The sequence below is a fragment of the Microcaecilia unicolor genome, chromosome 4 (assembly GCF_901765095.1).
Source record: "Microcaecilia unicolor chromosome 4, aMicUni1.1, whole genome shotgun sequence".
NCBI classification, from domain to species: domain Eukaryota; kingdom Metazoa; phylum Chordata; class Amphibia; order Gymnophiona; family Siphonopidae; genus Microcaecilia; species Microcaecilia unicolor.
In genome coordinates, this window is record NC_044034.1 from 4,035,396 (window position 1) to 4,063,151 (window position 27,756).

Below are 27,756 nucleotides of genomic sequence, written 5' to 3' on the forward strand. Positions count from 1 at the left end.
TTCAAACTTACTACAAGTTATAATGTGAAACAGAAACTGAATTCCTGCTCTCATTTCCTGTAAGAAGCATGGCTGCTGCAAACCCTGCTGAGAGTCTGCGAGATGAAGCTTCTTGTTCTATTTGTCTGGATTATTTTACAGATCCGGTGATGACAGACTGTGGACACAACTTCTGTCGCTCCTGTATCACTCAGAGCTGGGAGGGGAGAGACACAGACTTCCCCTGTCCCCAGTGCAGGGAAATATCTCAGCAGAGGAACCTCAGACCTAACAAGCAGCTGGCAAATATGACAGAAATGGTGAAAAAGCTCAGTCAGTGTTCAGTGAGACCCAAAGAGGAGAGTCTGTGTGAGAAGCATGAAGAGAAACTGAAGCTGTTTTGTGAAGAGGATCAGAAAATTATCTGCCTGATTTGTAGAGAGTCCAGAGATCACAAATCTCACACCGTGATCCCCATAGAGGAGGCTGTGCAGGAATACAAGGTATGTGCATTTAATGAAATTACTGAAAATTGACATTTTCAATCTCATAAAACTAGGAGTTGAATTAGCAGAGTTTGAAACATGAGCAGTAAGATCAATCATCAAAACTTGAATCCTGGCTGCTGTATCTGAGCATCTTCCATCTTCATTCAGGGGTCAATACTCAGCTTGTGAGTTGTGGTTCCTGGAAGGAATACAGGTATTGCCAATACTCCGTGTTGTACCAGAGTACCGAAACAGGTAATGTTAGGGCACCTTGTGCAGTTTACCTGGTTAGGGGAGAAAGGGAATGGGATGATATACTGCCTTTCTGTTTTTTTGAGAATATGTCTATGAGTGGGAAAGTGCGGGGTACAAATGTAACTAAAATTAAATTTAAAAAATTAAGGTGCATAACATATACATTACATTACATCCGATCCCACCTATATCAAATGTATTATAGGCTTGCAGATACATACTACTACTATTTAGCATTTCTATAGCGCTACAAGGCGTACGCAGCGCTGCACAAACATAGAAGAAAGACAGTCCCTGCTCAAAAAGCATAGCAGTCGATACTACTTCAGATATCAAAATACAGTCTTACAGATCCTGCTGTACATTCTGTAGAAGCCATCACACAGCCATTCTATGTGCACAAAACAAATAGAACAGTCATTAAACAGTATTTATTTATTGCATTTGTACCCCACATTTTCCCACCTATAGCGGTCATTTATCGTCCCCCTGATAAGTCCCTTTCATCCTTTCTCAGTGACTTTGACGCCTGACTTCCCTTCTTCCATGATCCTTCCTCCCCCTCTCTCATCCTTGGTGACTTTAATATTCCTGCTAATGATCCTTCCAACTCTTATATTTCCAAGTTACTCGCTTTAACGTCGTCCTTTAATCTCCAACTATGCTCCACCTCCCCCACTCATCAAAATGGTCCCTGTCTTGATCTCATCTTCTCCTCCAACTGTTCACCTTCTAGTTTCCTTGCCTCTGATCATCCCTCCTCTGATCACCATCTTATAACTTTCACACTTAAATCTCCTCCCTCCCAGTCCCGTCCTATCCTATCTAATTTATCTAGGAATCTTCACGATATTGACCCTTCATCTCTATCCTCCCATGTTTCAAACCTCCTCTCTACTGTGGCACCATCCACGTCTGTCAACGAGGCTGTTTCTTCTTACAACAATACTCTATCCTCTGCCTTAGACACTCTTGCACCTTTGATGACCCGCCCTGTAAGGCGTACAAAACCCCAACCTTGGCTGAATTCTAATATCCGCTACCTACGTTCCTGTACTCGCTCCGCCGAACGCCTCTGGGGGAAATCTCGGGCCCTTGCTGATTTCTTACACTTTAAGTTCATGCTGACCTCCTTCCAATCTGCTCTTTTATTATATCCAACTGACCAACTCTCTTGGCTCTAATCCTCGACTTCACCACATTGAACTCTCTCCTCAAGGTGCCCCCTCCCCCAACTCCCCCTTCATTATCTCCTCAGACCCTTGCTGAAATCTTTCACAACAAGGTTCAAAAGATAAACCTTGCTTTCTCTACCTCACCAGCTCTCCCTCCACTAGTCCATTCCCCTCTCTCTCCTTCCCCTCATTCCCTTTCCTCCTTTCCTGAAGTTACTATTGAGGAAACTACACTTCTCCTTTCTTCCTCAAAATGTACCACCTGTTCCTCTGATCCCATTCCCACCTACCTTCTTAATGCCATCTCTCCTGCTCTTATTCCTTTTATCTGTCACATTCTCAACCTCTCACTTTCCACTGCGACTGTCCCTGCTGCCTTTAAACATGCTGTGGTCACACCTCTCCTTAAGAAGCCTTCACTTGACCCTACTTGTCCCTCTATTTACCGACCCATCTCCCTCCTTCCTTTTCTCTCCAAATTACTTGAGCGTGCTGTTCACCGCCGCTGCCTTGATTGTCTCTCCTCACATGCTATTCTTGACCCATTACAATCTGGTTTTCGCCCTCTCCACTCAACCGAAACTGCGCTTACTAAAGTCTCCAATGACCTATTACTGGCTAAATCCAAAGGTCAATATTCCATCCTCATTCTTCTTGATCTTTCTGCTGCTTTTGACACTGTCGATCACAACATACTTCTCGATACCCTGTCCTCACTTGGATTCCAGGTCTCTGTCCTTTCCTGGTTCTCTTCCTACCTCTCCCTCCGCACCTTTAGTGTTCACTCTGGTGGATCCTCTTCTACTTCTATCCCTCTGCCTGTCGGCGTACCTCAGGGTTCTGTTCTTGGTCCCCTCCTCTTTTCTATCTACACTTCTTCCCTTGGTTCATTAATCTCATCCCATGGCTTTTCCTACCATCTCTATGCTGATGACTCCCAAATCTACCTTTCTACCCCTGATATCTCACCTTGCATCCAAACCAAAGTTTCAGCGTGCTTGTCTGACATTGCTGCCTGGATGTCTCAACGCCACCTGAAATTAAATATGACCAAAACCGAGCTTCTCATTTTCCCCCCCCAAACCCACCTCCCCGCTCCCCCCGTTTTCTATTTCTGTTGATGGCTCTCTCATTCTCCCTGTCTCCTCAGCTCGAAACCTTGGGGTCATCTTTGACTCTTCTCTCTCCTTCTCTGCTCATATCCAGCAGACCGCCAAGACCTGTCGTTTCTTTCTTTACAACATTCGTAAAATCCGCCCCTTTCTTTCCGAGCACTCTACCAAAACCCTCATCCACACCCTTGTCACCTCTCGTTTAGACTACTGCAATCTGCTTCTTGCTGGCCTCCCACTTAGTCACCTCTCCCCTCTCCAGTCGGTTCAAAACTCTGCTGCCCGTCTCATCTTCCGCCAGGGTCGCTTTACTCATACTACCCCTCTCCTAAAGACCCTTCACTGGCTCCCTATCCGTTTTCCGCATCCTGTTCAAACTTCTTCTACTAACCTATAAATGTATTCACTCTGCTGCTCCCCAGTATCTCTCCACACTCGTCCTTCCCTACACCCCTTCCCGTGCACTCCGCTCCATGGATAAATCCTTCTTATCTGTTCCCTTCTCCACTACTGCCAACTCCAGACTTCGCGCCTTCTGTCTCGCTGCACCCTACGCCTGGAATAAACTTCCTGAGCCCCTACGTCTTGCCCCATCCTTGGCCACCTTTAAATCTAGACTGAAAGCCCACCTCTTTAACATTGCTTTTGACTCGTAACCACTTGTAACCACTCGCCTCCACCTACCCTCCTCTCTTCCTTCCCGTTCACATTAATTGATTTGATTTGCTTACTTTATTTATTTTTTGTCTATTAGATTGTAGGCTCTTTGAGCAGGGACTGTCTTTCTTCTATGTTTGTGCAGCGCTGCGTATGCCTTGTAGCGCTATAAAAATGCTAAATAGTAGTAGTAGTAGCTTACATAGTACCGTCAAAGGCGTTTGCCCAAATCACCTTACTTTTATGTTAATGTCCCCCACAAACACACATCACCTACTTACTTCCCCTCCCTCCCTCCTCCCCCTTCCCCCTCACCCCGCCCTCTCCTGGAGAACGTTGAGATCCCGCGTATAACACCGCATAAAACTGCCATAGAGATCTATACACCTGACCACTTATTTGTCGAGATGCTAGTAGCCGCTCTGTCTCCCATCTAGCCATTTGTACCATCTTTGCTGGCCATTGCTGAACAGTTGGTGGTTCATCTGCTATCCAGTTCACCAATAAGGCTTTCCTATCTACCATTAGCGCCACACACACAAAACACACCTGTGAGGAAGATAATCCCTGGTCAGTCAAATGTGCCCCATCTCCCAGGAGTAGCACCTTGTAAGACCATTCCACCAAAACATTTAACATACTACTACTACTACTTATCACTTCCAAAGCCCCCAACACTCCCATCCAAAAAGTATGCAGTTTCATACATTCCAAAAAAGTGTGGACAAGTGTGCCCACTCGCTGTTTGCAGTGCACACACCTGTCATCCTCCCACAGCCCCATTCGCTTCCCCTTTTCCCTAGTGATGAAAGCACCATGGAGCAGCTTGTAAATTAGCACTGGGAGTCACTTTGAATGCTCCCATCAAATATTTTGGTAACATGTCCACCAGGGTCTCCTCTTCCAACTGCTCCCCCCACCGCCCCGCTAATCCAGCAAAAAAAAAAAATGCCTCTCTCTGCTCCCTGCCCAAGGCATACCATACTGCAAGCTTATTGGCCTCCTTAGGCACCTGACAAAATATCTTGTCCAAACGTGAGAAAGTGGGACCACATGTCCTTGTAGGTAACAGAGACCCACAGTACTGCCTCCATAGCTACCTTTGTTGTCTGGTGACTTTGTTTTTCCGATCATGTCGGTCCCAGTTTCTGATTCTGCTGCTCTCTATCTGTTTCCTTAACTCCGTTTCCAGGGATTCCTTTCCATTCATTTCTTTACTTTCCTCCTTTCTTCTTCATTTCTTGTTCTACATCCATAGGTAAAAGCTTTGGCCTCCGCAGACTTGACTGGAGGAGGTACAGAGTGGATCCAGTTTTTGCCTATTTTCTCCATCCATGTGCAGTTTTTCTCCTCTTTTCCCTTTCCCTCTTCTCCATCAGTATGCATCTCATAGTAGTAACATAGTAGATGACAGCAGAAAAAGACCTGCACAGTCCATCCAGTCTGTCCAACAAGATAAACTCATGTGCTATTTTTTGTGTATACCCTACCTTGTGTATTTTTTGTGTATACCCTACCTTGATTTGTACCTGTCCTCTCCTTCCTAGTCTTTCCTCCCCTCCATCCATATGCATCTCCTGTCCTTCCTCTCTCTTCCCTCTCATCCATCCATGTCCAGCATTTCTCCTCTCTCTTCCCCTCCATCCATGTTCATCTCACTTCCTTCTCTTTCCTTCCCTCCATCCGTGTCCAGAATTTCTTGTCTCTCCTAAATCCATGTGCATCTCCTCTGTCTTCCCTCCCCACCATCCATGTACAGCATTTATCCTCTTCCCCTCCCCTCCATCCATGTTCATCTCACTTCCTCTCTCTTTCCTCCTCTTCATCCATGTCCAGCATTTTTCAACTCTCTCTCCTCCCCATCCATGTGCATCTCCTTCCTCTGTCTTCCCTCTCCTCCATCCAGCATTTCTCCTCTCTCCCTTCCCCTCCATCTGTGAGTATCTCCTTCCTCTGTCTTTCCTTCCCTCCAACATTTCTCTTCCCTGCCCTCCCCTCCCCTCCATCCATGTCCAGCATTTCTCCTCTTTCCCTTCCCCTCCATCCGTGTGTATCTCCTTCCTCTATCTTTCCTTCTCTCCAACATTTCTCTTCCCTGCCCTCCACTCCATCCATGTCCAGCATTTCGCCTCTCTCCCCTCCCCTCCATCCATGTGCATCTCCTTCCTGTCTTCCCTCTCCTCCATCCATGTCCAGCATTTCTCCTGCCCGCCCCTCCATCCATCCATGTTCAGCAACTCTCTTCTCTCCCCTGCCCTCCCTTCCCTTCCATGTCCAAGGTAAACTACAAAACAGATGAAGATATGATTCCATGTGCCCCAATGAAAGAAGAGTTTAATTCTACTTCCATTTAATTTTAATATATTCCATCATCTTTATAAACACCAGGCTTCCCAAGGCAGATTACAACCAGTTAAGATGAACCCATCAGGAAACAGAATATTCTCACTGAAATCTGGCCATCTGAATTGTATAGAAGCACAGTGAAGAAAACTGAGCACAAACTACAGAATTTATAATTGCTGTTTCTACTAGCTACAATCATTTTTGAAGTTGTTTTAGTGATACTCAATTACGTCTTTTCTCCTCCACCTTGTAAGGCACTGCCTATCCGACAAAAACAGTGTTAGACTTGTTACAGATGGACCGACAATAAAGAATGACAACGTGGATGCAGCAGCTCACAGGTTTGCTTGCTGTGTTTTGAGTGAACGGCGACGGCTGAGCAGGGGAGTGGAAACAGATTCATCAAATGTCTTCCTTACAGTGGACTAGATAGAGAGTGGAGTGGAAGTGAGCCTATTTACCGAAGTCGCAGCGGCAAACCGGGGGGCGGTGGCAGTAAAGGCAGCAAGCAGGCAGGCTTGGCTCCGTCCTTCGCTTCCCTGCCCTCTCAGCGTCCTGCCCTCGTGGAAAGGAAATGACATCAGATGAAGGTGAGACGCTGAGAGGGCAGGAAAGCGAAGGACGGAGGCGAGCCTGCCTGCCTGCTTGCTGTCTTTACTGCTGCCACCCGCTGGTTCGCTGCTGCGACTTCGGTAAATAGAATATTTTCCAGGGGGCAGAACGGAATGTAGGGGAGCTGTCGGCCTTCAGAAATAAAGGTGCCAGTATGCCGTACCGGTGCGTACCAGCACAAAATAAAAAGCGCTGGTTATATCACTTAGAATTTTAACCTCTCAGAATTCAATTATCTTAAAGAAATTATCTAAAGTGGAAGGAACATCTATTATTTACTGTTGAGTCTGAAATTGTGGTTATAAAATAATCACATGCTAATCAAGGATATTTTAATATTCACAGGAAAAGCTTAAAATGCACCTGAAGCCTGTGAAAAAGAATCTGGAAGATCTGGAGAAGTTTAAATCTACTGAAGGGAAGAAAGCTGAAGAGCTGAAGGTGGGTGTCTGTGTCTCTTTCTGATCCAGTTTCTGCAGGGTTGTTTTTTTTCCTCTCAGTACATCAATCCCCTGAATCACCTGAATAAGAGAATTCAATCTGCCTCGTTACTAATAGTATGTTTTCAGCCAATAAGGAACCAACAAATAGTTTCCATATTATAAGTATTGCTTCCTTATACGCTGAGAACAGGCAGATTCTGAATCCGTATGTGGAACAAAGGAAAATTGTAACGTATTTCTTGCAGAGAGGTAGTGTGGTATGGGCTGCAAAATGGGAAAGGAGAACTGGGCTCAGGCTTGATCCCATCCAGCAGTGTAGAGTGGGGGTCTTCGGGGCTGTTGTGGTGCCAGGAAGGATGGCTGCAGGGCTGAGTGCACCAGGGCCTGTTAGGGGGCAGGAATTGGAGCAGTAGCATGGTCCTGAGAACTGAAAGAGTCTCTGGTGTAGGGAAGCAAAGCGAGAGGTAGGCAGGAGCCTGAAAAAGAGAAAGAAGTAAGTTCTGGGCACACTGGGGAAAATATTGTCCTGATTCAGCTGGCTTGCCTTGTTGGAGTGAGCCTGGGAAACCAACTTGAGCACCAGTGGGTCAAAAGCAGGAGCCCTGACAAACCCAGAAGTATGTTCATGGGTGCATGCATGTTCATGGGATCACAGGTCCACACAGGGCCCATAAGGAAAGTGGAGCTTGGTGTGGAACAGAACTAGGACTCAGTGGGGAGGTGAGAAGTGAGAGTGGAGGAAGAGAAGAGCAACAGCGGAGGTCTTTTAATGATTCTGAGTTGGTCATTGAAGGAAGGTTGTGAGAGCTGAGTTATCCTCCACCCGATAATACTTCAAAAAGTTGAAGATGAGTATTTTATATACATTTATGTAAAAAACATTTAAAAGACAGTTAAAGGTGTTAGTTAAAGATGTTATATTAGATGTGCTTTTGAATTTTGGGCGGTCTGGAGTTTTTTAATGAGTTGTTCTTTGTTGCCCACGTAGATTCCGTTGCAATAATCTGCATGGCTTAGGACCATTGATTGTATTAGGTATCGAAAAGTTGCTATTGGGAAGAAAGGTTTTAATCGTTTGAGCTTCCATATTGAATAGAACATTTTCTTTGTTACAGAGTTTACTTGGCTCTCGAGGGTAAGGTTGCGATCGAGTGTGACACCGAGTATTTTCAAACTGTCCAAGGTAGGGAGGGTATGTCCTGGAGTATTTATGGTTGTGGGTTTGTATGTGTTATATGGAGAGGAGAGGACGAGGCAATGTGTTTTTTTCGGTGTTCAGTTTCATTTGGAATGAGTTTGCCCAGGAGTCCATGATGTTCAGACTATCATTGATTTTGTTGGTTATTTCTGTCTGATCATGTCTGAAGGGGATGTATATTGTATCATCATTTGCGTAAATAAATGGGTTAAGGCCTCGGTTGGATAAGGACTGTGCCAGTGGAATCATCATCATGTTGAAGAGTATTGCTGATAATGGTGATCCTTGAGGTACTCTGCAGACTGCTTTCCACGGTGGTGATATGTTTGACTTTGATTTTACTTAATAAGTTCTAGTGGTTAGAAAGCCTTTGATCCAGTTAAGTACGTTTCCTTCAATCCCGAAGTGGCCTAGGGGCTCATTTTCAAAGCACTTAGCCTCCCAAAGTTCCATAGAAACCTATGGAACTTAGCCTCCCAAAATGCTTTGAAAATATGCCTGCTAGTATTCTTAGTAGTATGTTGTGGTTTACCATGTCGAATGCGCTCGACATGTCGAACTGGAGGAGGAGTATGCTTTTGCCTGTGGCAGTCTCCTGCTTGAATTTGGCCAGGAGGGTGACTAGGACAGTTTCGGTGCTATGGTGGGATCGGAATCCTGATTGTGAATTATGTAGTATTGAGAACTTGTCCAGGTATTCCGTAAGCTGTTTAGTCACGAAGCTCTCCATCATTTTTACTACTAATGGGATAGACGCAACTGGGTGGAATTGGTGATATTGTTTGTGCTTTTCTTGGCGTCTTTTGGTATTGGGGTGAGTAGGATGTTGCCATGTTCCTAAGGGAAGAGACCTTGTTGTAACATGAAGTTTAGATGGGATGTAAGGTCTGCTATGTAGCGGTCTGGGGCAAACTTCAGTAGATGACTGGGACATGTATCCAGTTTGCAGTGGGTCTTGGCGAACCTGTGAGTCGCTTGTGTAACTGATTCGGTGCTGAGGAGATTAAATGTTGTCCAAATGCGGTTAGCTGGGTATCCTTCGGAGGATGGGTCCAGATCGTTGAAGAAGATTTCGATGTCGGTATTGTGATGAGGAGGTGTGCTGCGTAGTTTTATTATTTTTTCGATAAAGTAGTTAGCACGTTTGTCTGCGGGTGGGATGTCTGTGTTGGTTGTGGCGATAGGGGTGGCGTCTAGTAACTTATTTACGAGTTGGAATAGTTTCTTCATATCTTTGTAGTCCGGTCCTTATTTGGTTTTGTAGTAGGACCTTTTGGTTTGTTTTATTGCGTATTTGTATTTTCTATGTATTTGTTTCCATGCATTGAGTGTGTGTTTATCTTTTGTCTTTCTCCATACTCGTTCAAGTTTTCTAGATTGTGTTTTGATTTTTTTTTAGTTCATCATTGAACCAAGGTATAGTGTTTTGTCTTTTTGATATTTTTGTTTTTAAGGGTGCTATTTTGTTTAGTACACTGTTGCATCTGCCATCCCAGTGGTTGAGATAAAGTATGGAATCAGTGTATGTTGTCCATTCATTGTCATATTATTATTTATTGCATTTGTATCCCACATTTTCCCACCTCTTTGAAGGCGCAATGTGGCTTACATTACAGCATGAATAATGGAAATATATAAGAAAATATACATTTAGTATAGCATAAGGATCTTGGGTAACAAGATAATAATAAAGGATAGTAGAAAAACAATATTTGTTGCCAGAATATTTGTGGATCGATTTGCCCTCTTGTAGTGTAAGTAGTACGTTCTGATGTACTGTTTGAGCCCTTCTTCCACCAGTTTAGAGTTAGGTTTAGTTTGTAATGGTCAGTCCAAGGTATTGCTGTCCATTTGATGTCTGTTATTAATAGGTTAATGTCTGTAGGTAGTTTATGTGATAGGAGGTCCAATGTATGTCCTTTGATATAGGTAGTTTGCATGTGGCTCTATTTTGCCATATTTGGGACACAGACCATAGAAGTCTGCCTAGCTCTGGCCTTCAGTTTTCAGACTTCTCAGCTGCTGGAGTTGTTGCCCTCAGAGCCCACTCCAGCCCATCTAGATCTGTCTTTCTATAATTCGGACAGAGATCGTAGAAATTGGCCCTATTTTGCCATATTTGGGACACAGACCATAGAAGTCTGCCTAGCACTGGCCTTCCTTCCCTACTACTGGAATTGCTGTCTAAGCATTGCTAAGTTTTCTTTTTATGTCATCCTTTTTCCATACAGTAATTTTTTTGTGTTTATCCCATCACCATGTTTGTCTCCACCATCTCTCCCAGAAGGTTGCTCCAGGCATCGCCCACCCTCTTTGTGAAAAAGTACTTCTTAACGTTACTCCTAAGTCAACCACCTTGTAACCTCAATTCATGTTGTCTAGTTCAACCATTTCCCTGTCTCTGGAAAAGATTTGTTTGCATATTAATACCTGTCAATTATTTAAATGTCTGTATTATATCTCCTCTCTCCCGCCTTTCCTCTAAGGTAAACTTATTTAGTGCATCAGAAGTAGAGTAAACGAATTGAGGTTACAGGGTTTTCAACTTAGGAGTAACATCAGGAAGTACTTTTTCACAGTGAGGGTGGCGGAGACAGAAAAAATGGTAATAAACTAACTAAAAAGAAGTGAGTTAGGATCACAACGATATCAGATCAGTTATAAACACTCAAAATGTAAATAGTCTTTCAACACTGAGTCATAATGAAGTATGTTTCAGTGTCTTGTTCAAGACTCTTCCCTGATGGAGTCTATCAAAACAGTGGACACTGTCAGAAGTTCATTTGATGCATCTGCACCACTAAGATAAGTGTTGACACACAGACACACATGATATAGATAAAAATTCCTTTTTTGGTATATGGCAAGTATTCTGAGGCTTATTACTCCTTTTTATCTTGGAGCTATTACATTTTGAGAGGGTATAATTGATAGGAGTCAAAAATGGTGACTAGAATTCAAAAATGGAGGCTGCTTGTGGTAAGGGGTAAGAATAGGAAAGGAGGGAAACGTCTCTTCTGCTCACTTAGAAACAATATGGGGACAACAGTGGTACTGGGATGGGCACAGTGCACATGGGGAGAGAGGCAGAGGGAGTTGCTGGGCAGGGGATGGAGGAAATTGTGAAAGGGGGATAAGCTTCTGGGTATGGTGAGAGAGGAAGGCTGGGAAAAGAGTGGGTGGTGAGAGGAGGAAGGCTGTACCAGAGCCACCACTGATAAGAGGGTAATGGAGACACTGGAACTCTGGAATATGGGTTTAGGTGGGAGAAGGTACAAGTCTCGCTTAATCTAGGGTGCTCAGTACACTTGTACTGGCCCTGGTGATTCCTTGTTCATTGAAGGACCATGAATCTAGAGCTCTGGGCAACAAAATCACTCTAGTGTTACTGAGAATTATCTCTCCGTGTTTAATCCAGAGTGAGACAGAGAGGAAAAGACAAATAGTTGAGTCCGAGTTTGAAGAGTTGCACCAGTTTCTGAATAAGGAGAAGCAGATCCTTCTTTCGAGACTGGAGGAGGACGAGAAGAAGATTCTCCAGAGAATCACGGAACATGTGACCCAGCTAGAAGAGCAAAGTTCCTCCCTCATGCAGCTGATCACCGAGATAGAGGAGAAGAGTCAGCAGCCGGCCAACGAGTTACTGAAGGTGAGATTAGCAAATATATTTCTAAGGAAGATACAGATCTGCCAGGAGGAATCAGGGAATTCAAGTTGCAGATCAAAATATCTTAAAATAATGAGGGCTGATTTTTCAAAGCTGCACTTACCACATCAGAGTGTCACGATTGTGGCCGTGACCCCTCTTTGACTCACCTTATTTCCAGATGGTCAGCTTCTGAGCTGACTCCTGTCTGTTCTTTCCCACTTGCTGTGTGTTCCAAGCCTCACTTTGTTGTTCAGCCAATCAAAACCTTAACCCCTACATATATGCCGATGACGTTACGATCTGTATCCCGTTCAAAAGTGACTTAAACGAAATAACCAACGAGATTAACCAGAGCTTCCAGATCATGCACTCTTGGGTGGACTCATTCCGGTTAAAACTTAACGCAGGAAAAACTCAATGTCTAGTTCTCACTTCCCAATACAACACAAACAACTACCCCACTATAACCACACCCTACTGCACACTTCCAATCTCAGAAAATCTGAAAATTCTTGGAGTCACTATTGATCGAAACCTCACTCTCGATACCCAAGTGAAGAATACAACGAAAAAAAATGTTCCAATCGATGTGGAAACTCAAAAGAATAAACCTTTTTTCCCAAGAAACATCTTCCGCACCCTAGTACAGTCATTAGTAATAAGCCACTTGGACTACTGTAATGCTCTGTACGCAGGCTGTAAAGAACAGACCATCAAAAAACTCCAAACAGCCCAGAACACCGCAGCCAGACTCATTTTGGAAAACCTAAATATGAAAGTGCGAAGCCCCTAAGAGAGAAACTGCACTGGCTCCTGCTTAAGGAACGAATTGAGTTCAAGATCTGCACGACCGTACACAAAATCATTCACGCAGATGCCCCACTATATATGTTAAACCTAGTGGACTTACCGCCCAGAAACGCCAAAAGATCGGCACGCAAATTCCTCAATCTGAACTTCCCCAGCTGTAAAGGAATGAAATACAAACAAGCTTATGCTACTACCTTTGCGTACAAAAGCACACAGTCTTGGAACGCACTACCCATGGCCCTGAAAACCATGAACAATCTAACCAGCTTTCGCAAAGCTCTGAAAACACATCTCTTCAACAAAGCCTACAAAAGTCACCCTCAATGAAACAAATCATTCCTTAAACCATCCAAGTACACCAAAAAACACCTCTCACACGACCTTACTTAACACCTTTCCATCTAATTCCTCTTATACCTCAGCTTATCATCGACTGTATTTAAATCATGTAACGACTTTATCATAACAATACTCTGCAAGCCACATTGAGCCTGCAAAAAGTTGGGAAAATGTGGGGTACAAATACAATAAATAAATAAATAATAATTTCCTGCCTCTGTCCTGTAGTGTTTTCCACTTCCTGTGTGTTTCAAGCCTCACTTTGGTGTTCAGTGTATTTCCTGCCTCTGTCCTGTAGTTGTGACATCATTAGTGAGGGCCTTTATAAGGAAGTGGTGGACTTTCATTCAGGGCCTTTGCAATTCCAAAGGTCTCCAGGTTAGTTTGTGTGCAGTGTAGCACTTCTGCCTTGTTCATAGTCTGTGTGCCCGTGGGCACTTCTGTCTTGATTTCTTGTTGCTTTGTTTATTGTCTGTGTGCCTGTAGGGCACTTCTGTATTGATTTCTTGTTGCCTTGTTCATAGTCTGTATGCCTGTGGGCACTTCCATCTTGATTTCTTGTTGCTTTGTTTATTGTCTGTTTGCCTGTAGGGCACTTCTGTCTTGATTTCTTGTTGCTTTATTCATAGCCTGTGTGCCCATGGGCACTTCTGTTTTGATTCCTTGTTTAGGGTGCCTGTGTGCACTTCTGCTTCTGTTCTTCTCGGTTTGTTTGTGTGCTAGGTTCAGCCTTCAGCCATAGTCTGTTGTTTGTCTGTGTGGGTCAGCTTTGTATCCTGCTTGTGTCTGCCCTGTTTGTCTTCAGGTCCAGTTCCCTTCCTTCTGTCTGCCCTGTTTGCTTTTAGCTTCCATTGCAGCCTAGACTTTTCGAGAATCCTGAATCCTGTTCCAGTATCCTGTATCCTGTTCCAGTCAAGCTTGTTCGAGTATCCTGAGTATCCTGTTTGTTTGAGAATCCTGAATCCTGTTCCAATCAAGCTTGTTTAAGAATCCTGTTCCTGCCAAGTTTGTTCCAGAATCCGGTTCCAGTCCAGCCAAGCCCAGTCTGTTCCAGAATCTGGTTCCAGTCCGGACAAGCCAAGGCCTTTCCAGCATCTGGTTCCAACCAATCCAAGCTTGTCAGTCCAGTCCTAGTTGAGGGGTTTTGCCTCCTGCTGCCGCTCGTCTACAGTAGGCCAAAGGCTTATGTTGTTCCAGAGTCCATGACTGTTTGTTTAAAGCCTGGGACCGTGACAGATGACACAGAGCTTTTAAAATAAATTAATGGGGCTTAAATGGCTAAATCATCCTGCTCTAAAGAAGGTGTAAATTGCTGTGTTTGTTCTACACAGAAGTCATGTGTTTTTATGTTAATAATTTTTATTATTATTTGCAAAACTTTAACAGGTATAATAAACTGTCAAGTTAAACACAGCCATAATAATCAAACAGGCATAAATCATTTCAATCTTACAGTCCAATACAGTCTGGCTTACTTAGACCTCAAAACCTAAATTAGGCTAAAGAAAAAGAAAAGGGGGATAGGTATTAGTGAAGTTTTAACAATAAACAAATTTTCAAATAATTTATCCAAATTTGGAGTCGTTTTTCTCTACATTTCTTTTAACTCTGACTCTGTTCTGCTTCCAGAAAGGATTTAAGCTGATCAGGAACATAAAAAACATATTTTGTCTGATTAAGCCTTATAAGACATTTACACGGGTAAGCCAAGAGGAAATTCCCCCCTTTATCAACAACTTTGGACCTCATAGATAGAAACATTTTCCTTTTTTCTTGGGTTAATTTGGTTACATCGGGGTAAAGCCAAATCTTTTGACCTGCAAAAATATGATTAGTTGATTTAAAATATAATCTCATAATTGCATTCAGGTCTTGCTGAAAAACAAAGGACACCAACAGTGTCCCTCTTTCATTTGCATCATCTATAGATTTCTCCAACATAGCTGTAACATTTTGTAAATTGTTTGAAATCTCTTCTTCAACCTTTTTCATTGTGCTAGGTATATAATAAATCTTGTTTAATGGAGGAACCACTTCCTGAGAATAATTCGTTTTCTTTCAAGAATCTAACAAACATATCAATTGGAGATACACCCAACAGTCTAGGAAAATTTAAAACACGTAAATTCAGTCTCCTGTTATAGTTCTCCATTTGTTCCATCTTCCTTCTGATATCCAAATTATCCTTAATCACAGCCACCTTGAAATCTGCATTCTGCTTAGTCTCTATCTGTAAGGCCTCTATTTTTGTGGAAAAATCTTGCTTAGCCATATCCAGGGAGTCTTTCACTTCTTTCACATGTAAATTTAAAGATTTTACCTCTTCTGAAGAGCGTCCCAAGGCTTTCTCTATATCGAGGAGCTTCAACCAAATCCTGTCCAGATTTACCTCTGTATCTCTTCCTGCAATTACTGTTATCTCGGCCCTGCCGCGTTCCCCTATGGGCCTCTCTGATTCGCCCCTTCCGGGCTCCAGGGTAGACCCCGTACGGCTGGCTATCGTTGCAGGACACAGAGGAGGTGTCGAGCATGGCGGGGAAAGAGATATTTCAGCTTCCAGCGGGGGGATCGCTTCACCGATTCCCTCCGACAAGGATTCCGCTCCGCCTCGGCGAGAAAGAGCGGGAAAAAAGCGCTCGAGTCCTTGTCCTACCGGTGTGGACGTTCCCGAAGGTAGGGGAATCCCTCGGAGCGTTGCCTTACGCTTGGTATGCGGCATATCACCAGGAATTTGTGGTCATGTGTTTTTAATGATCTATATTTGGCTCACTGAGTGAAAAGGTACCAAACTTGGGGTTACAAATGTCCTGCAAACCCCCCAAAACAAGTCTACTGTAAAATGTGGAGAACAAGGCTGGCTGCGAAATTGGCAATTTTAATAGATACGTTATACTCTTTTAAGTTCAACAAGTGCTCGGGAGTCAACAGTTCATGCAAACTCAACTGTTTATTCTTCAACTCTGCAAAACAGGAACTTCCAACTGTGTGAACTTTTCAACTTTGAATGGAAGTCTTCTAAAACCACAATCCTTCTGGTATTCCTCAAGGGAACTCCTGTATCTCCTGTCCAGGATTTATTTACAGATACTCTTCAGCAGGACTATATACACTTTTTACAATGCTTCTGTCCATGCCTATCCCTGAGAATAAGATTCCCAAAGACTGTGCTCCTCTCAGTTGTATAGGTCTAGACCCTATGTGGCCTGACCTCCCTGCTGGATGACCCTTTGCGTTGGCACCACCCTGATCCTTGAATGGTCAATCTCTGGCTTTCATCCCTTGTTCCTGGGCTGGGTCTCTCCACTGCCCACCCATAGCTCTCCTCCTTCACAGTTACTTCCTTGGTGAGCCACAACTCTCCTTTACACCTAGTGGTCTACTTCTCTCAGCTGAGATTCCTCTTTGCTCCTCCAGGTCAGTGGTAGGAGACCATCAGGCAACCAAAGAACCCCTCCCCCCCAAAGGGCAAACACTATCTCCTTGTAATCTTCCACCCCCCCCCCCCCCCCCCCCCCATCATTCTTAAGTACAAGGGCACTCTCTCTCCGCATTTTATTTCAAAACTATTTTCCTTGGGCCGGGCTTCCTTCCACCCAGAGACCTCCCAGTCACTCCCTCCAGTGACTCTCTACAGGGACTTACTCTCCTAGTAATCTCAAACTAATGGGATTACACTCTCCCCCCAGCCACCAATCCCTTGCCTTTAAGGGGTTTCTTTAGGTTTTGTTCTCCCTTTACCTGGAGCAACACAAACCCCACATAACATCATTCAGTTTTATTCAACACATAACTTCATTTCAACATCGTCAATCCTCATAATGAACATACTATGTGCTCATATTACTAAGTTTCTCTTTCAAATATAAACAGGAAACACAGACAACCACAGGGTGGCAACCTGTTCAAACTGGATTCTGGTTACCATTTTACTCTTTTCTTGTTTTTTTTTTCCCCCAGACATCATGGGTCAGAACATTCTGGGTCAGTCAAGAGTGGTAACCTGCTCAATCATACTCTGTCCACCAGAGTCCAAAATGATACCCTCATAACATCTCTTAAATATTATACCATCCAATTGAGAACACTTTACTTGATAATAATAAACTTTTATTTTTATTCAACCATTTTTTCATCAACATTTTTCCCGTTTCTGCCATTTCCAACCTTTATTTAACAATGAGGCATATTTTCAAAGCACTTTGGGAGGCTAAGTTCCATATGTTTCTATGGAACTTTGGGAGGCTAAGTGCTTTGAAAATAAGCCTCAATGTATCATAATTGGGCAACATATTATATTCATATGCTTCCATTTTTCCAATGCTTATCCCCAACAATATAACTTTGACCCACTTAATACCTTGGACCTGGATCCACCCCATCATTTAACGTCCAATAATATAACATTTTTCCAACCACATGAAACAACTTTCGTATAACCAGGGTCTATTGCCCAACTATTTATTTTACTTGGCTTTTCATATTTGTTTATTGGACGACTCGGCATTAGTTTGTTCAGTGGTTCTCCCACATTTTCCTATGTGCCAAGAAAATCTAGGTGACATGTGAGGGACTGTATGTAGTGTGTGGGAGGGGGCAGCAATTGCAGCGATGGGGGGGCTGTGATGTGCATGAGGGAGGTGGTGGGAGCAGTGGCTGGGGGTGCCCTGAAGACCCTTACTGCCCGGGGGTCCCGACCACTGTCAGTCTGCCCTTCTACGTTTGACAAAGTGCCGCACGAAAGACTCCTGAAGAAATTGCAGAGTCATGGAATCGGAGGTAGGGTATTATTATGGATTAAGAACTGGTTGAAAGATAGGAAGCAGAGAGTAGGATTGCGTGGCCAGTATTCTCAGTGGAGGAGGGTAGTTAGTGGGGTCCCGCAGGGGTCTGTGCTGGGTCCGTTGCTTTTTAATGTATTTATAAATGACCTAGAGATGGGAGTAACTAGCGAGGTAATTAAATTCGCCGATGACACAAAATTATTCAGGGTCGTCAAGTCGCAGGAGGAATGTGAACGATTACAGGAGGACCTTGCGAGACTGGGAGAATGGGCGTGCAAGTGGCAGATGAAGTTCAATGTTGACAAGTGCAAAGTGATGCATGTGGGTAAGAGGAACCCGAATTATAGCTACGTCTTGCAAGGTTCCACGTTAGGAGTTACGGATCAAGAAAGGGATCTGGGTGTCGTCGTCGATGATACGCTGAAACCTTCTGCTCAGTGTGCTGCTGCGGCTAGGAAAGCGAATAGAATGTTGGGTGTTATTAGGAAGGGTATGGAGTCCAGGTGTGCGGATGTTATAATGCCGTTGTATCGCTCCATGGTGCGACCGCACCTGGAGTATTGTGTTCAGTACTGGTCTCCGTATCTCAAAAAAGATATAGTAGAATTGGAAAAGGTACAGCGAAGGGCGACGAAAATGATAGTGGGGATGGGACGACTTTCCTATGAAGAGAGGCTGAGAAGGCTAGGGCTTTTCAGCTTGGAGAAGAGACGGCTGAGGGGAGATATGATAGAAGTGTATAAAATAATGAGTGGAATGGATCGGGTGGATGTGAAGCGACTGTTCACGCTATCCAAAAATACTAGGACTAGAGGGCATGAGTTGAAGCTACAGTGTGGTAAATTTAAAACGAATCGGAGAAAATTTTTCTTCACCCAACGTGTAATTAGACTCTGGAATTCGTTGCCGGAGAACATGGTACGGGCGGTTAGCTTGACGGAGTTTAAAAAGGGGTTAGATAGATTCCTAAAGGACAAGTCCATAGACCGCTATTAAATGGACTTGGAAAAATTCCGCATTTTTAGGTATAACTTGTCTGGAATGTTTTTACGTTTGGGGAGCGTGCCAGGTGCCCTTGACCTGGATTGGCCACTGTCGGTGACAGGATGCTGGGCTAGATGGACCTTTGGTCTTTCCCAGTATGGCACTACTTATGTACTTATGTACTTATGTACTATTAATTCCAGGGGATTACATAAATAACAGACATGAAGGCTATAAATGTTTGGTGGATTAAATTGGGTAACTTTCATTTTTGAATGTTTTGTAGAGTGTAGGGTCTGTAGAGAGGGACTATGCAACTTTTTCACAACGTTGATGTTTTTCATGTTCTACAGCCTAAAAACTGTGGGTAAACATTTCTCATTTTTTAAAGACGTAGTTAGTCCATTCCTGAGGCTGAAATTTTGCAGGATTCTACAGTTGATATCCCTCTGGTAGAAATAAGTCACTTACCCCACTTTTGATACCTTTTCACCCAGACATCACAACTCCACCTCTGCCCAAACCAGGCCCTTGAGAATGTCTACATGGAGATCACGGATCAGAGCCACTAAGGAGGTTTCAGTACTGTGCCCCACCCAATAGTCTAATTGATTGGCATGAAGGGACATGTGTTTTATGTAAATACTTGAAAAGTTGCCCAAGTATCAATTTCTCTACAACTTAGGAGAAAAATGGTAGGTTTGAAACAGGCTGATTTACTGGACAACATGATTTTTCTTTCCATAATGAGACTGGTTGTTTCTTATAGATTTTTGGATGCTAATCATAGAAATGGCATCAAAATTTTGTAGCTGTTATGTGATTGAGCAGAGTTGTGAGTAGAGTATGCTAATGTATAATGTGTTCTCATAAACTGTGAAATCTAACTAGAAATATTCTCTTTCTCATTTCCCTCTAGGATGTGAAGGACGCCCTGAGCAGGTAGAAGTTAGTTTTCTGCCCTTTTCTATGTGGCTGGATGGATTTTGAGTGAGGAAGAAGGGAATTAATCGATTGGTGAGAATTGAGATTGAGAATGGGAGAGAGGGAGGTGGGATTGTGTGAGGAGAGGGAGAGTTAAGGTGTGGAGGGAGGAAGCACTGAGAAATGAAGGGGAAGAGATGGAGGAGAGGGGAGGAGAATTACAGACCTAACCTCCCTTCCCCCTGACTCTCTCTTTTCATCTCTGTACTGCCAGAACTTCTCTCCCACCAACCTCCCTGATATCTCCTCTCTTCCTGTCCTCACCTATTTGGCTCTCCCAGAATCCTCTCTTCATTCCCCACCAATGAATCTTCTTTCCACCTCTACCCTGTCAGTTTTGCTGCCCCTCAACCCTAGTGCAGAAGGAGGTGCTGGTGAAAGTCTCTGCTCTGTCCGTAACAGAGTAAAATGTCCAAATGCCACTTTGTGCCATTTTTTGAATGTAGTGCCGATGAACTGCATAGCAAAATCTTTAAAAATGGGTTTCAAAAATAGTGATTTGGACATTTTGAATGTTTTCCTGTTTCAAAAATGAGTCCCATAACCACAGAGAACTGATTGCTCATGGTATATCTCATTCCTTCCACTGTTCACATCTCTATTCCCTGGGCGTGAACTTCTCCCAGAATAATCACCGTCACTCTCTAACCCATAGGTGTCAGAAAATGACGTTTCCGGTACCAGAGGCTGTTTCTACTGATCTGAAACTGGGTTTCCAATTGAGCTTCCCTCAGCAGCTGAAGAAATGGATTACAAAATTTGGAGGTGAGGAATTGATCGCTTTTTAATTTGCTTTGTCATAAGAACATAAGAGTAGCCAGGTCAGACCAATGGTCCATCCATCCCAGTTTCCTGTTTTCTAAACAGTGGCCAATCTAGGTCACAAGTACCTGGCGGAAACCCAAATCGTGGCAACACTTCATACTACAAATCCCAGGTTAAGCAGTTGCTTCCCATGTCTGTCTCAATAGCTGACTATGGACTTTTCTTCCAGGAATTTGTCCAAACCTTTTTTAAAGCCAGATACACTAACTGCTGTTACCACCTCCTCCGGCAATGAGTTCCAGAGCTTAAGTATTCGTTGAGGGAAAAATTATTTCCTCCTATTTGTTTTAAAAGTATTTCCATGTAACTTCCTTGAGTGTCCCCTAGTCTTTGTGCTTTTGGAAGCAGCAGAGCCGTAATATAAAAATAATACAAAACGTGAAAGACACTAAGGCGGCTGGACAAAAAAAGCGTCAAATATCTAAAATGACCTGTTGCCAATAAACCATCAAACCAAACAAATATAGTGTAGACGCATGTTGTGCAAAATGAAAATTGTCATGCGTCCATTTTGGGTCTGAGACCTTACCGCCAGCCATTGACCTAGTGCTAAAGTCTCATGCGGTAACCGGGTAGTAATGACCTACATGTGTCAAATGCCACTTGGCAAGCGTCCAATGCGCGCGTTCAAAAATAAAAATTATTTTTACGACGCGCACCAAAAATGAAATTAACAGTAAGACATGAATATGCTCATTGTATATAACAACTTCAAGAAAACAACAAGCTGGTGTCTTGTCCCACCAATTTCAGCACCAAGTACAAATGATGAATAAGTATAAACAGTGTGTATAAATAAATAAAATACACCACCTGAGTGACACAGCCAATGGTTTATAATGCAAAAAGAGGAATTACAAAATAAATGGAATTTAAAAACAATCAAAAATTACACCAATTGCTGAAGTGAGAGTCCCACTTTTACCAGCTACTGACACACTCACAAAAGAAAACTCTCCCTCCAACACTTAAACTACAAAGGAACATCTGGGAAAAGAGCAGCACCCGTCACATAGTAAATAATGCATAAGGCTGATGTCACACAATGAAAAAAACAGCACATATCACATATAAAAACCAAAAAGCTAGCGTATTATCCAGTCAATATCACACTAATTATGCAGTCTTTTTCTCATTATTATGGTTGCTTAAAGTGGGGGGAGTGAAAAAGGGAATGGTTTGGGTGGGAACATGGTTGTTGTTTATATGACTGGATTCATATGTTTTTGTGGATTTTGCATTAAAATTAATACAACATGATTTAAACATTAAAAAATGCTGACTGCTGTGGGCTGAATACGGGCTGGATAATGTCACGTTCTTACTTTATAACAGCTGTACCATCAGTTCTGTCCAAAGCAACAATGACCTTGTGTTGTCTATTGTCACTCCTATTTGAGTATCACCTGAAGAAGGAATGGGTGATAAGGCAAAGCTTGTTTTATTTTGTTGCATTGCACCCTGGAAGTTATGTGTTTACTATGTCATAAACTTATTCCTGGAATAAGCAGCAGAAAATGTGTTTTACTCTTTGGGATCTTGCCAGGTACTTGTGACCTGGATTCACCACTGTTGGAAACAGGATACTGGGCTTGATGGACCTTCAGTCTTTCCCTGGATGGCAAAGCTTATGTATGAATGTACTTATAAGATCATTGAAGGACATTTTAATAATTCAAAATCTCTAACATTTCTCTTTCTTGTTTTTTTTTTTTTTTACAAAATAAAATCACATCCTGCAGGATTTGGTAAGTTTTAGTCAGTTAGAAACATATATATTTTAGGGGTGGGCAATTAACACATTAATAACGCTATTAATGCATTAATATTTTAATGAATAACATGTTTTGTGATGCTGCCTGTTTTTTTTAATGCTGACCCACCCCTCCCCCACGCTTACCTCTACAGCAGGGCTCAGGATTTTTTCTCCTTCCTCGGAGCTGCCCCAAACTCCCTTCTCTCCCGCTGCATGGTCCAGAAAGTTGGGGAAGGTCTCTTGAGACTTGAAACCACAAGACTTCCCCAACTTCCTGCATTGCGTGACTCAAGTATCTGCTGAGCGCGATCGCTGTGCAGGGGAGACAAGGAGTTTGAGGCAACGCTGAGCACGAGCCCTACTGTACAAGTAAATGCGGGTTGTGGTGAAAACTGTTTGAAACCTTATTCTTTAATGGCCAAAATGCATGCTGTCATTAAGAGCACTTAATTGCATGATTACAACTTTTAATCACACGATTAATCACAATTAAAATTTTTAATCACTGTCCACCCCTAATGTATTTTTTATATCATTGTACTTATTTCTCTTCTCTGAGATCTGATCATTGTTCATCTTTTTTTTTAATGCAGATTGGTGGATAGAATTTGGCAGCTATACAGGTAACTGAATCTGATATATAACTAATTATACCAAACCATCAAATCTACTAATGTGTCCTTTGACTGTGATTTTGCTATAACCGACACCTACAGCCAGTGTTAGGGATCATTTTCACCCCTGTGATAGAGAAGACAATGTGTGTTTCCCCTGATCAGGGTCAGAGAGTGATCCCTCTGGTTCAGACCTGGCAAGTTTTCCACATTCATTGGGAGACTCCCGTTTTCTCAGGTCACCTCCGAAACTTCCACAAGGGAGTGAATGACTCCCACTCAGCAGTCTGTGACAGTCCAAGGACTTTTCAATTTTGATGAGACTGGCTTGTTTTACAGACAGGCTGGCAAATGGAGATATATAACGAAAATGGCAGCCAAAGCCCCTGGTTTTAAGGCATTTAAAGATCTTCGAACAATCCATTATTGATCCACTAGTGCATTCGTATTTAATTGGCATACGCCTTCCTAAAAGCATTACCTCTAACCTGATCATCAACACTACCCATAAGTTATTGTTGCTCTTAGACAAGTCTTTGCGTATTCCTTGGTCTGTTACGTCTTATATGCCCATATGGAATAATCCCAACTTTAGAATTCATAAAAAAACAAGCCTCTGGGCCCTGAAAGATCTGATTCATCTAAATCAGTCATGGAAATCTTTCTCAGATCTGAAAGTTGAATTTTCGCTGCCGGACGCTCAGTTTTATCATTGGCTGCAGATTACTTCCATTTTAACGAAAAGTAAGTTACACATTCAGCTATTATCTCAAATCCCTGAGCTTATTCATTTCAATTTGAGGCTCCAGCATTCGGGTCATGCTGCTTCTTACATATATAAGCATCTCTTAAATACATCCCCTGCTAAGTGTACAGGTTAACGACATACAACAGCCTATTGCAGATAAACTATGGGAACAGTTATGGAACTCTAACTCTTCTTCAACGATCCAGTCTTTATATTTCTTCATGCATAGAACTTTGTGGGCGCTGCATAGGTTGCTGAGAATGGACTGTACATTCAAATTTAGGTTTCAACAGTTTTTATTAATGAAGCTCAAAAATGGTGTTTACAGAATATAAATGTCTTTACAATCAAGCAACACACACCAAGTACTGAAATTGTACGATATTGCTCATCTCCATTAATCTTTTAACTTTATCCCCCCCCCCCTTGTACTTTTAACTAACATGTAATCAACAAGATCTATTAACCACAATTTCCCAACAACCCTTCCCCCCCATCTTTCCATTCAACCAATTGACACCATATGTTCAAATGCTTGCCCCCCAAAGATATAACCACCTTCAGGTATCAGCTGTACATTCACAAAGCCTTGAATTAAGATCAAACCATAATGTGTTAATTTACTCCTCTCCGTAAGAGAGCCAGGGGGCCTGTGGTCTGATGGCCCTCCTACCCCTCTCCGGAAGATGTACATTCAAATTTAAAGCAAACAACAGACTGGTCTCAGCCTTCATCTTCTGGAAAATTCTGAAACTTTGAAACACCTGGTGCCGTGGGCTGTGTCTCTCCTGGAATGGGATAACAACACTGGACCTGGGGTGAGGGAGATGGAGATATCATTAGGGTTTCCATAGGGCTCCAGAAAAAGGAGGACAGATTGAGCCAGATTTTTGTTTTCAAAACACTCAGGGGTTGATAGTCAAAGCAATTTAACCGGCTGAAAATGGCTCCTGGCCAGGTAAATCATTTGTTTGTGCTAAGCACTAATTTTCAGAAGTATCCGCCTGAGGTGGAGAACTCAAATGCCCCACGGAGAATCAGTGGAAGGTTGACCATGGATACCAAAGACTCCCACTCTTTGTCTAATCACTAATTTTCAGCAGTGCTAGGGTGTCCCTAAAACCGGCCCCTCCAAATGACACACTAATTACAATTTATAACAAATTACTACTCTGCCCATCTCCGTTATTGTACATCCTCTGTGTACATCCAGATGCTGCACAAGACGGCATATTTGAAAATGTAAGTGAGATCAAATGAAAATGGCACCAACAATAAAGAACGACAAGGAGGAAGCATCAGCTCATTGTTTGCTTTGAGAGTACGGGGTTGACAGCTGAGTGGGGGAGGGGAAACAGAGATTAACCTAATTGGCTTTGATGTTTTGATGTCATCCCATGTCTTGAGTCAAATCTATGAGGCAGGAGGGTGACAATATCCAATAGCAGAGCTCCTGTCATAGAAAAAGTGATTGACTGAAGAACCAGCAAATGAGAGTTAGAGGTAGGTGCAGGAGAAGCCAATGAAGGTTAGAGGCAGAGCTGGGTGTGTGAGGAGCCAATGAGGGTTAGAGGTGGGTGTGTGAGGAACCAATGAGGGTTAGCGGTGGGTGTGTGAGGAGCCAATGAGGGTTAGTGGTGGGTGTGTGAGGAGCCAATGAGGGTTAGCGGTGGGTGTGTGAGGAGCCAATGAGGGTTACAGCTGGGTGTGTGAGGAGCCAATGAGGGTTAGAGCTGGGTGTGTGAGGAGCCAATGAAGGCTAGAGCTGGGAGTGTGAGGAGCCAATGAAGGTTAGAGCTGGGTGTGTGAGGAACCAATGAGGGTTAGCGGTGGGTGTGTGAGGAGCCAATGAGGGTTAGCGGTGGGTGTGTGAGGAGCCAATGAGGGTTACAGCTGGGTGTGTGAGGAGCCAATGAGGGTTAGAGCTGGGTGTGTGAGGAGCCAATGAAGGCTAGAGCTGGGAGTGTGAGGAGCCAATGAAGGTTAGAGCTGGGTGTGTGAGGAACCAATGAGGGTTAGCGGTGGGTGTGTGAGGAGCCAATGAGGGTTAGCGGTGGGTGTGTGAGGAGCCAATGAGGGTTAGCGGTGGGTGTGTGAGGAGCCAATGAGGGTTACAGCTGGGTGTGTGAGGAGCCAATGAGGGTTAGAGCTGGGTGTGTGAGGAGCCAATGAAGGCTAGAGCTGGGAGTGTGAGGAGCCAATGAAGGTTAGAGCTGGGTGTGTGAGGAGCCAATGAGGGTTAGCAGTGGGTGTGTGATAAGCTAATGAGAAGTGTTTGCTCATGTTTATTAATATGTTTCCTCTGCAGTAAATGTGACTCTGGATCCTGAAACTGCTCATCCTAATCTCCTCCTGTCTGAAGATCGGAAAAGTGTCAGAAGGGGAAACACAAGACAGAATGTGCCGGACACTCCTCAGAGATTTGATCTTTATCCCTTTGTGCTGGGGAGTGAGGGCTTCACCTCAGGGAGACATTACTGGGAGGTGGAGGTGGGGGATGTGAGTCACTGGACATTGGGAGTGTGTAAAGACTCTGTGAGGAGGAAGTGGGGGATCACACTGTCACCTGGGGAAGGATTCTGGACAGTGAGCCTGTGGTTTGGAAAGAGATGCTCTGCCCTCACCTCCCCTGAGACCCAGCTCCCCCTGAGTGAGAGACCCCGGGCAGTGGGGATTCTGCTGGACTATGAGGCAGGAAAGGTCTCGTTTTATGATGCAGAGAATAAATCTCATCTCTTCACCTTCACTGACTCCTTCACAGGGACTCTCCGACCTTTCTTTGGGACTTTTTCTCAAATTCCTCTGAGAATCCGCCAGGTACCAGCCTGGAATTAAACAGCAGGACTCAGGATTAACATTCCCAGACTCTCTCTCTCTGCTTGACAATTTGTAGTTATATTACCAAAGTCTTATATACAGTCATCAGAAAATAGAAATAAATCTGGGAAGCTCTGCTGCTCTTCCTTATGATTTCATAAAATCCAGCTTCTTTCCTGATATATTTCCTTAATCTGAAGTCTCTGGCAGGATTGTGAGAGGTGGAAGATTTTACAGATTTGTGTTAAACACGTTCAAACCAATCACTGCTACAGAAATATTATAGTTTGAAGATTTCTTTCTTTATTGTACAGATGGAAGCAAGTTTGAAACATGAAATTGTAGTATAATATGAGGGACAGAGATGAGATCAGAGCCTTTGAATGTGAGGTTTCAGTTTAACAGTGAGAGTGGCAGACATGGGTTTAGAGCCTATAAATGTAAAGAGGGGTTTCAATGACATAGTGAAAGCAGCCGATGGTATAAGATTGTGAATAAATAGTGAATAACACAAAAATCTACTGATCTATCAATAACCAAGAGGTATATTAAGTGAGACAGTAAGCTCAGTAAGGCAGGGACTCATTGTACTTGTATGTAATTTGTGTTAAATCTCACTCTTTCGTGATCTGTCACAAATACTGAAACAGTGGGAACATTAAGAATAAAAGCTATTTTCCACCCGGTTTTCTGCTTGTCAGTCTTCCTTTCCAGAAATGTTTCTGGGAGACCCTCACTGTCTGAGGGGGCACACTTTGTACATATTACTCTGCCCATAAGGATTGTATGTGGATACATTAATACAGATTGTAAGCTCTTTTGGGTTAGGGGTTCATTGTACTTTGGGGGTCATTTCTAGAATTTCTGTGGGACCTGCAAGCTGTTTTTCAAAAGAAAACTGATAGACTTTCCTTTGAAAATTCAGAGCCTATACCTTCACCTGTAGTTAAGTGCAACCCTGCCTACCAGAAGACGGGCCAGGGCACACACACCATATGCACATACCCACATAGGGTCCTTTATGGGCAGAGTGATATTAATATATAAATTCAAAGGCATTTAATCAGGCAGCAGATTCTTGGGTGGTTAAACACCATCAGCTGGCAGGCTATTGATATTCAATGGTAATCAACTGGGTAATGTCACTGAAACTTGCTGCTAACCAGCCATTCCCTAACCATCTA

At 43.3% G+C, this 27,756-nt stretch overlaps 2 protein-coding genes across 3 annotated transcripts in view; both read left to right on the forward strand.

Moving 5' to 3' along the window:
* LOC115468252 (E3 ubiquitin-protein ligase TRIM39-like) lies at positions 1 to 27,252 on the forward strand. 2 transcript variants are annotated; one of them, XM_030199803.1, is made up of 8 exons: positions 2 to 482; positions 6,970 to 7,065; positions 11,684 to 11,914; positions 19,748 to 19,770; positions 20,468 to 20,577; positions 22,380 to 22,385; positions 22,987 to 23,016; positions 26,064 to 27,252. In XM_030199803.1, the coding sequence occupies exons 1-8, from the start codon at positions 69 to 71 to the stop codon at positions 26,588 to 26,590; spliced, it is 1,437 nt and encodes a 478-aa protein (XP_030055663.1). In that variant the 5' UTR covers positions 2 to 68; the 3' UTR covers positions 26,591 to 27,252. The 2 variants fall into 2 exon arrangements, with proteins under 2 accessions (XP_030055664.1, XP_030055663.1); XM_030199804.1 differs by lacking the exon at positions 22,380 to 22,385 and having other exon boundaries at positions 1 to 482; positions 22,999 to 23,016.
* Positions 1 to 27,756, forward strand: part of LOC115468254 (E3 ubiquitin-protein ligase TRIM39-like) — an 872,633-nt gene that overhangs the window by 54,091 nt on the left and 790,786 nt on the right. The window lies entirely within an intron of this gene.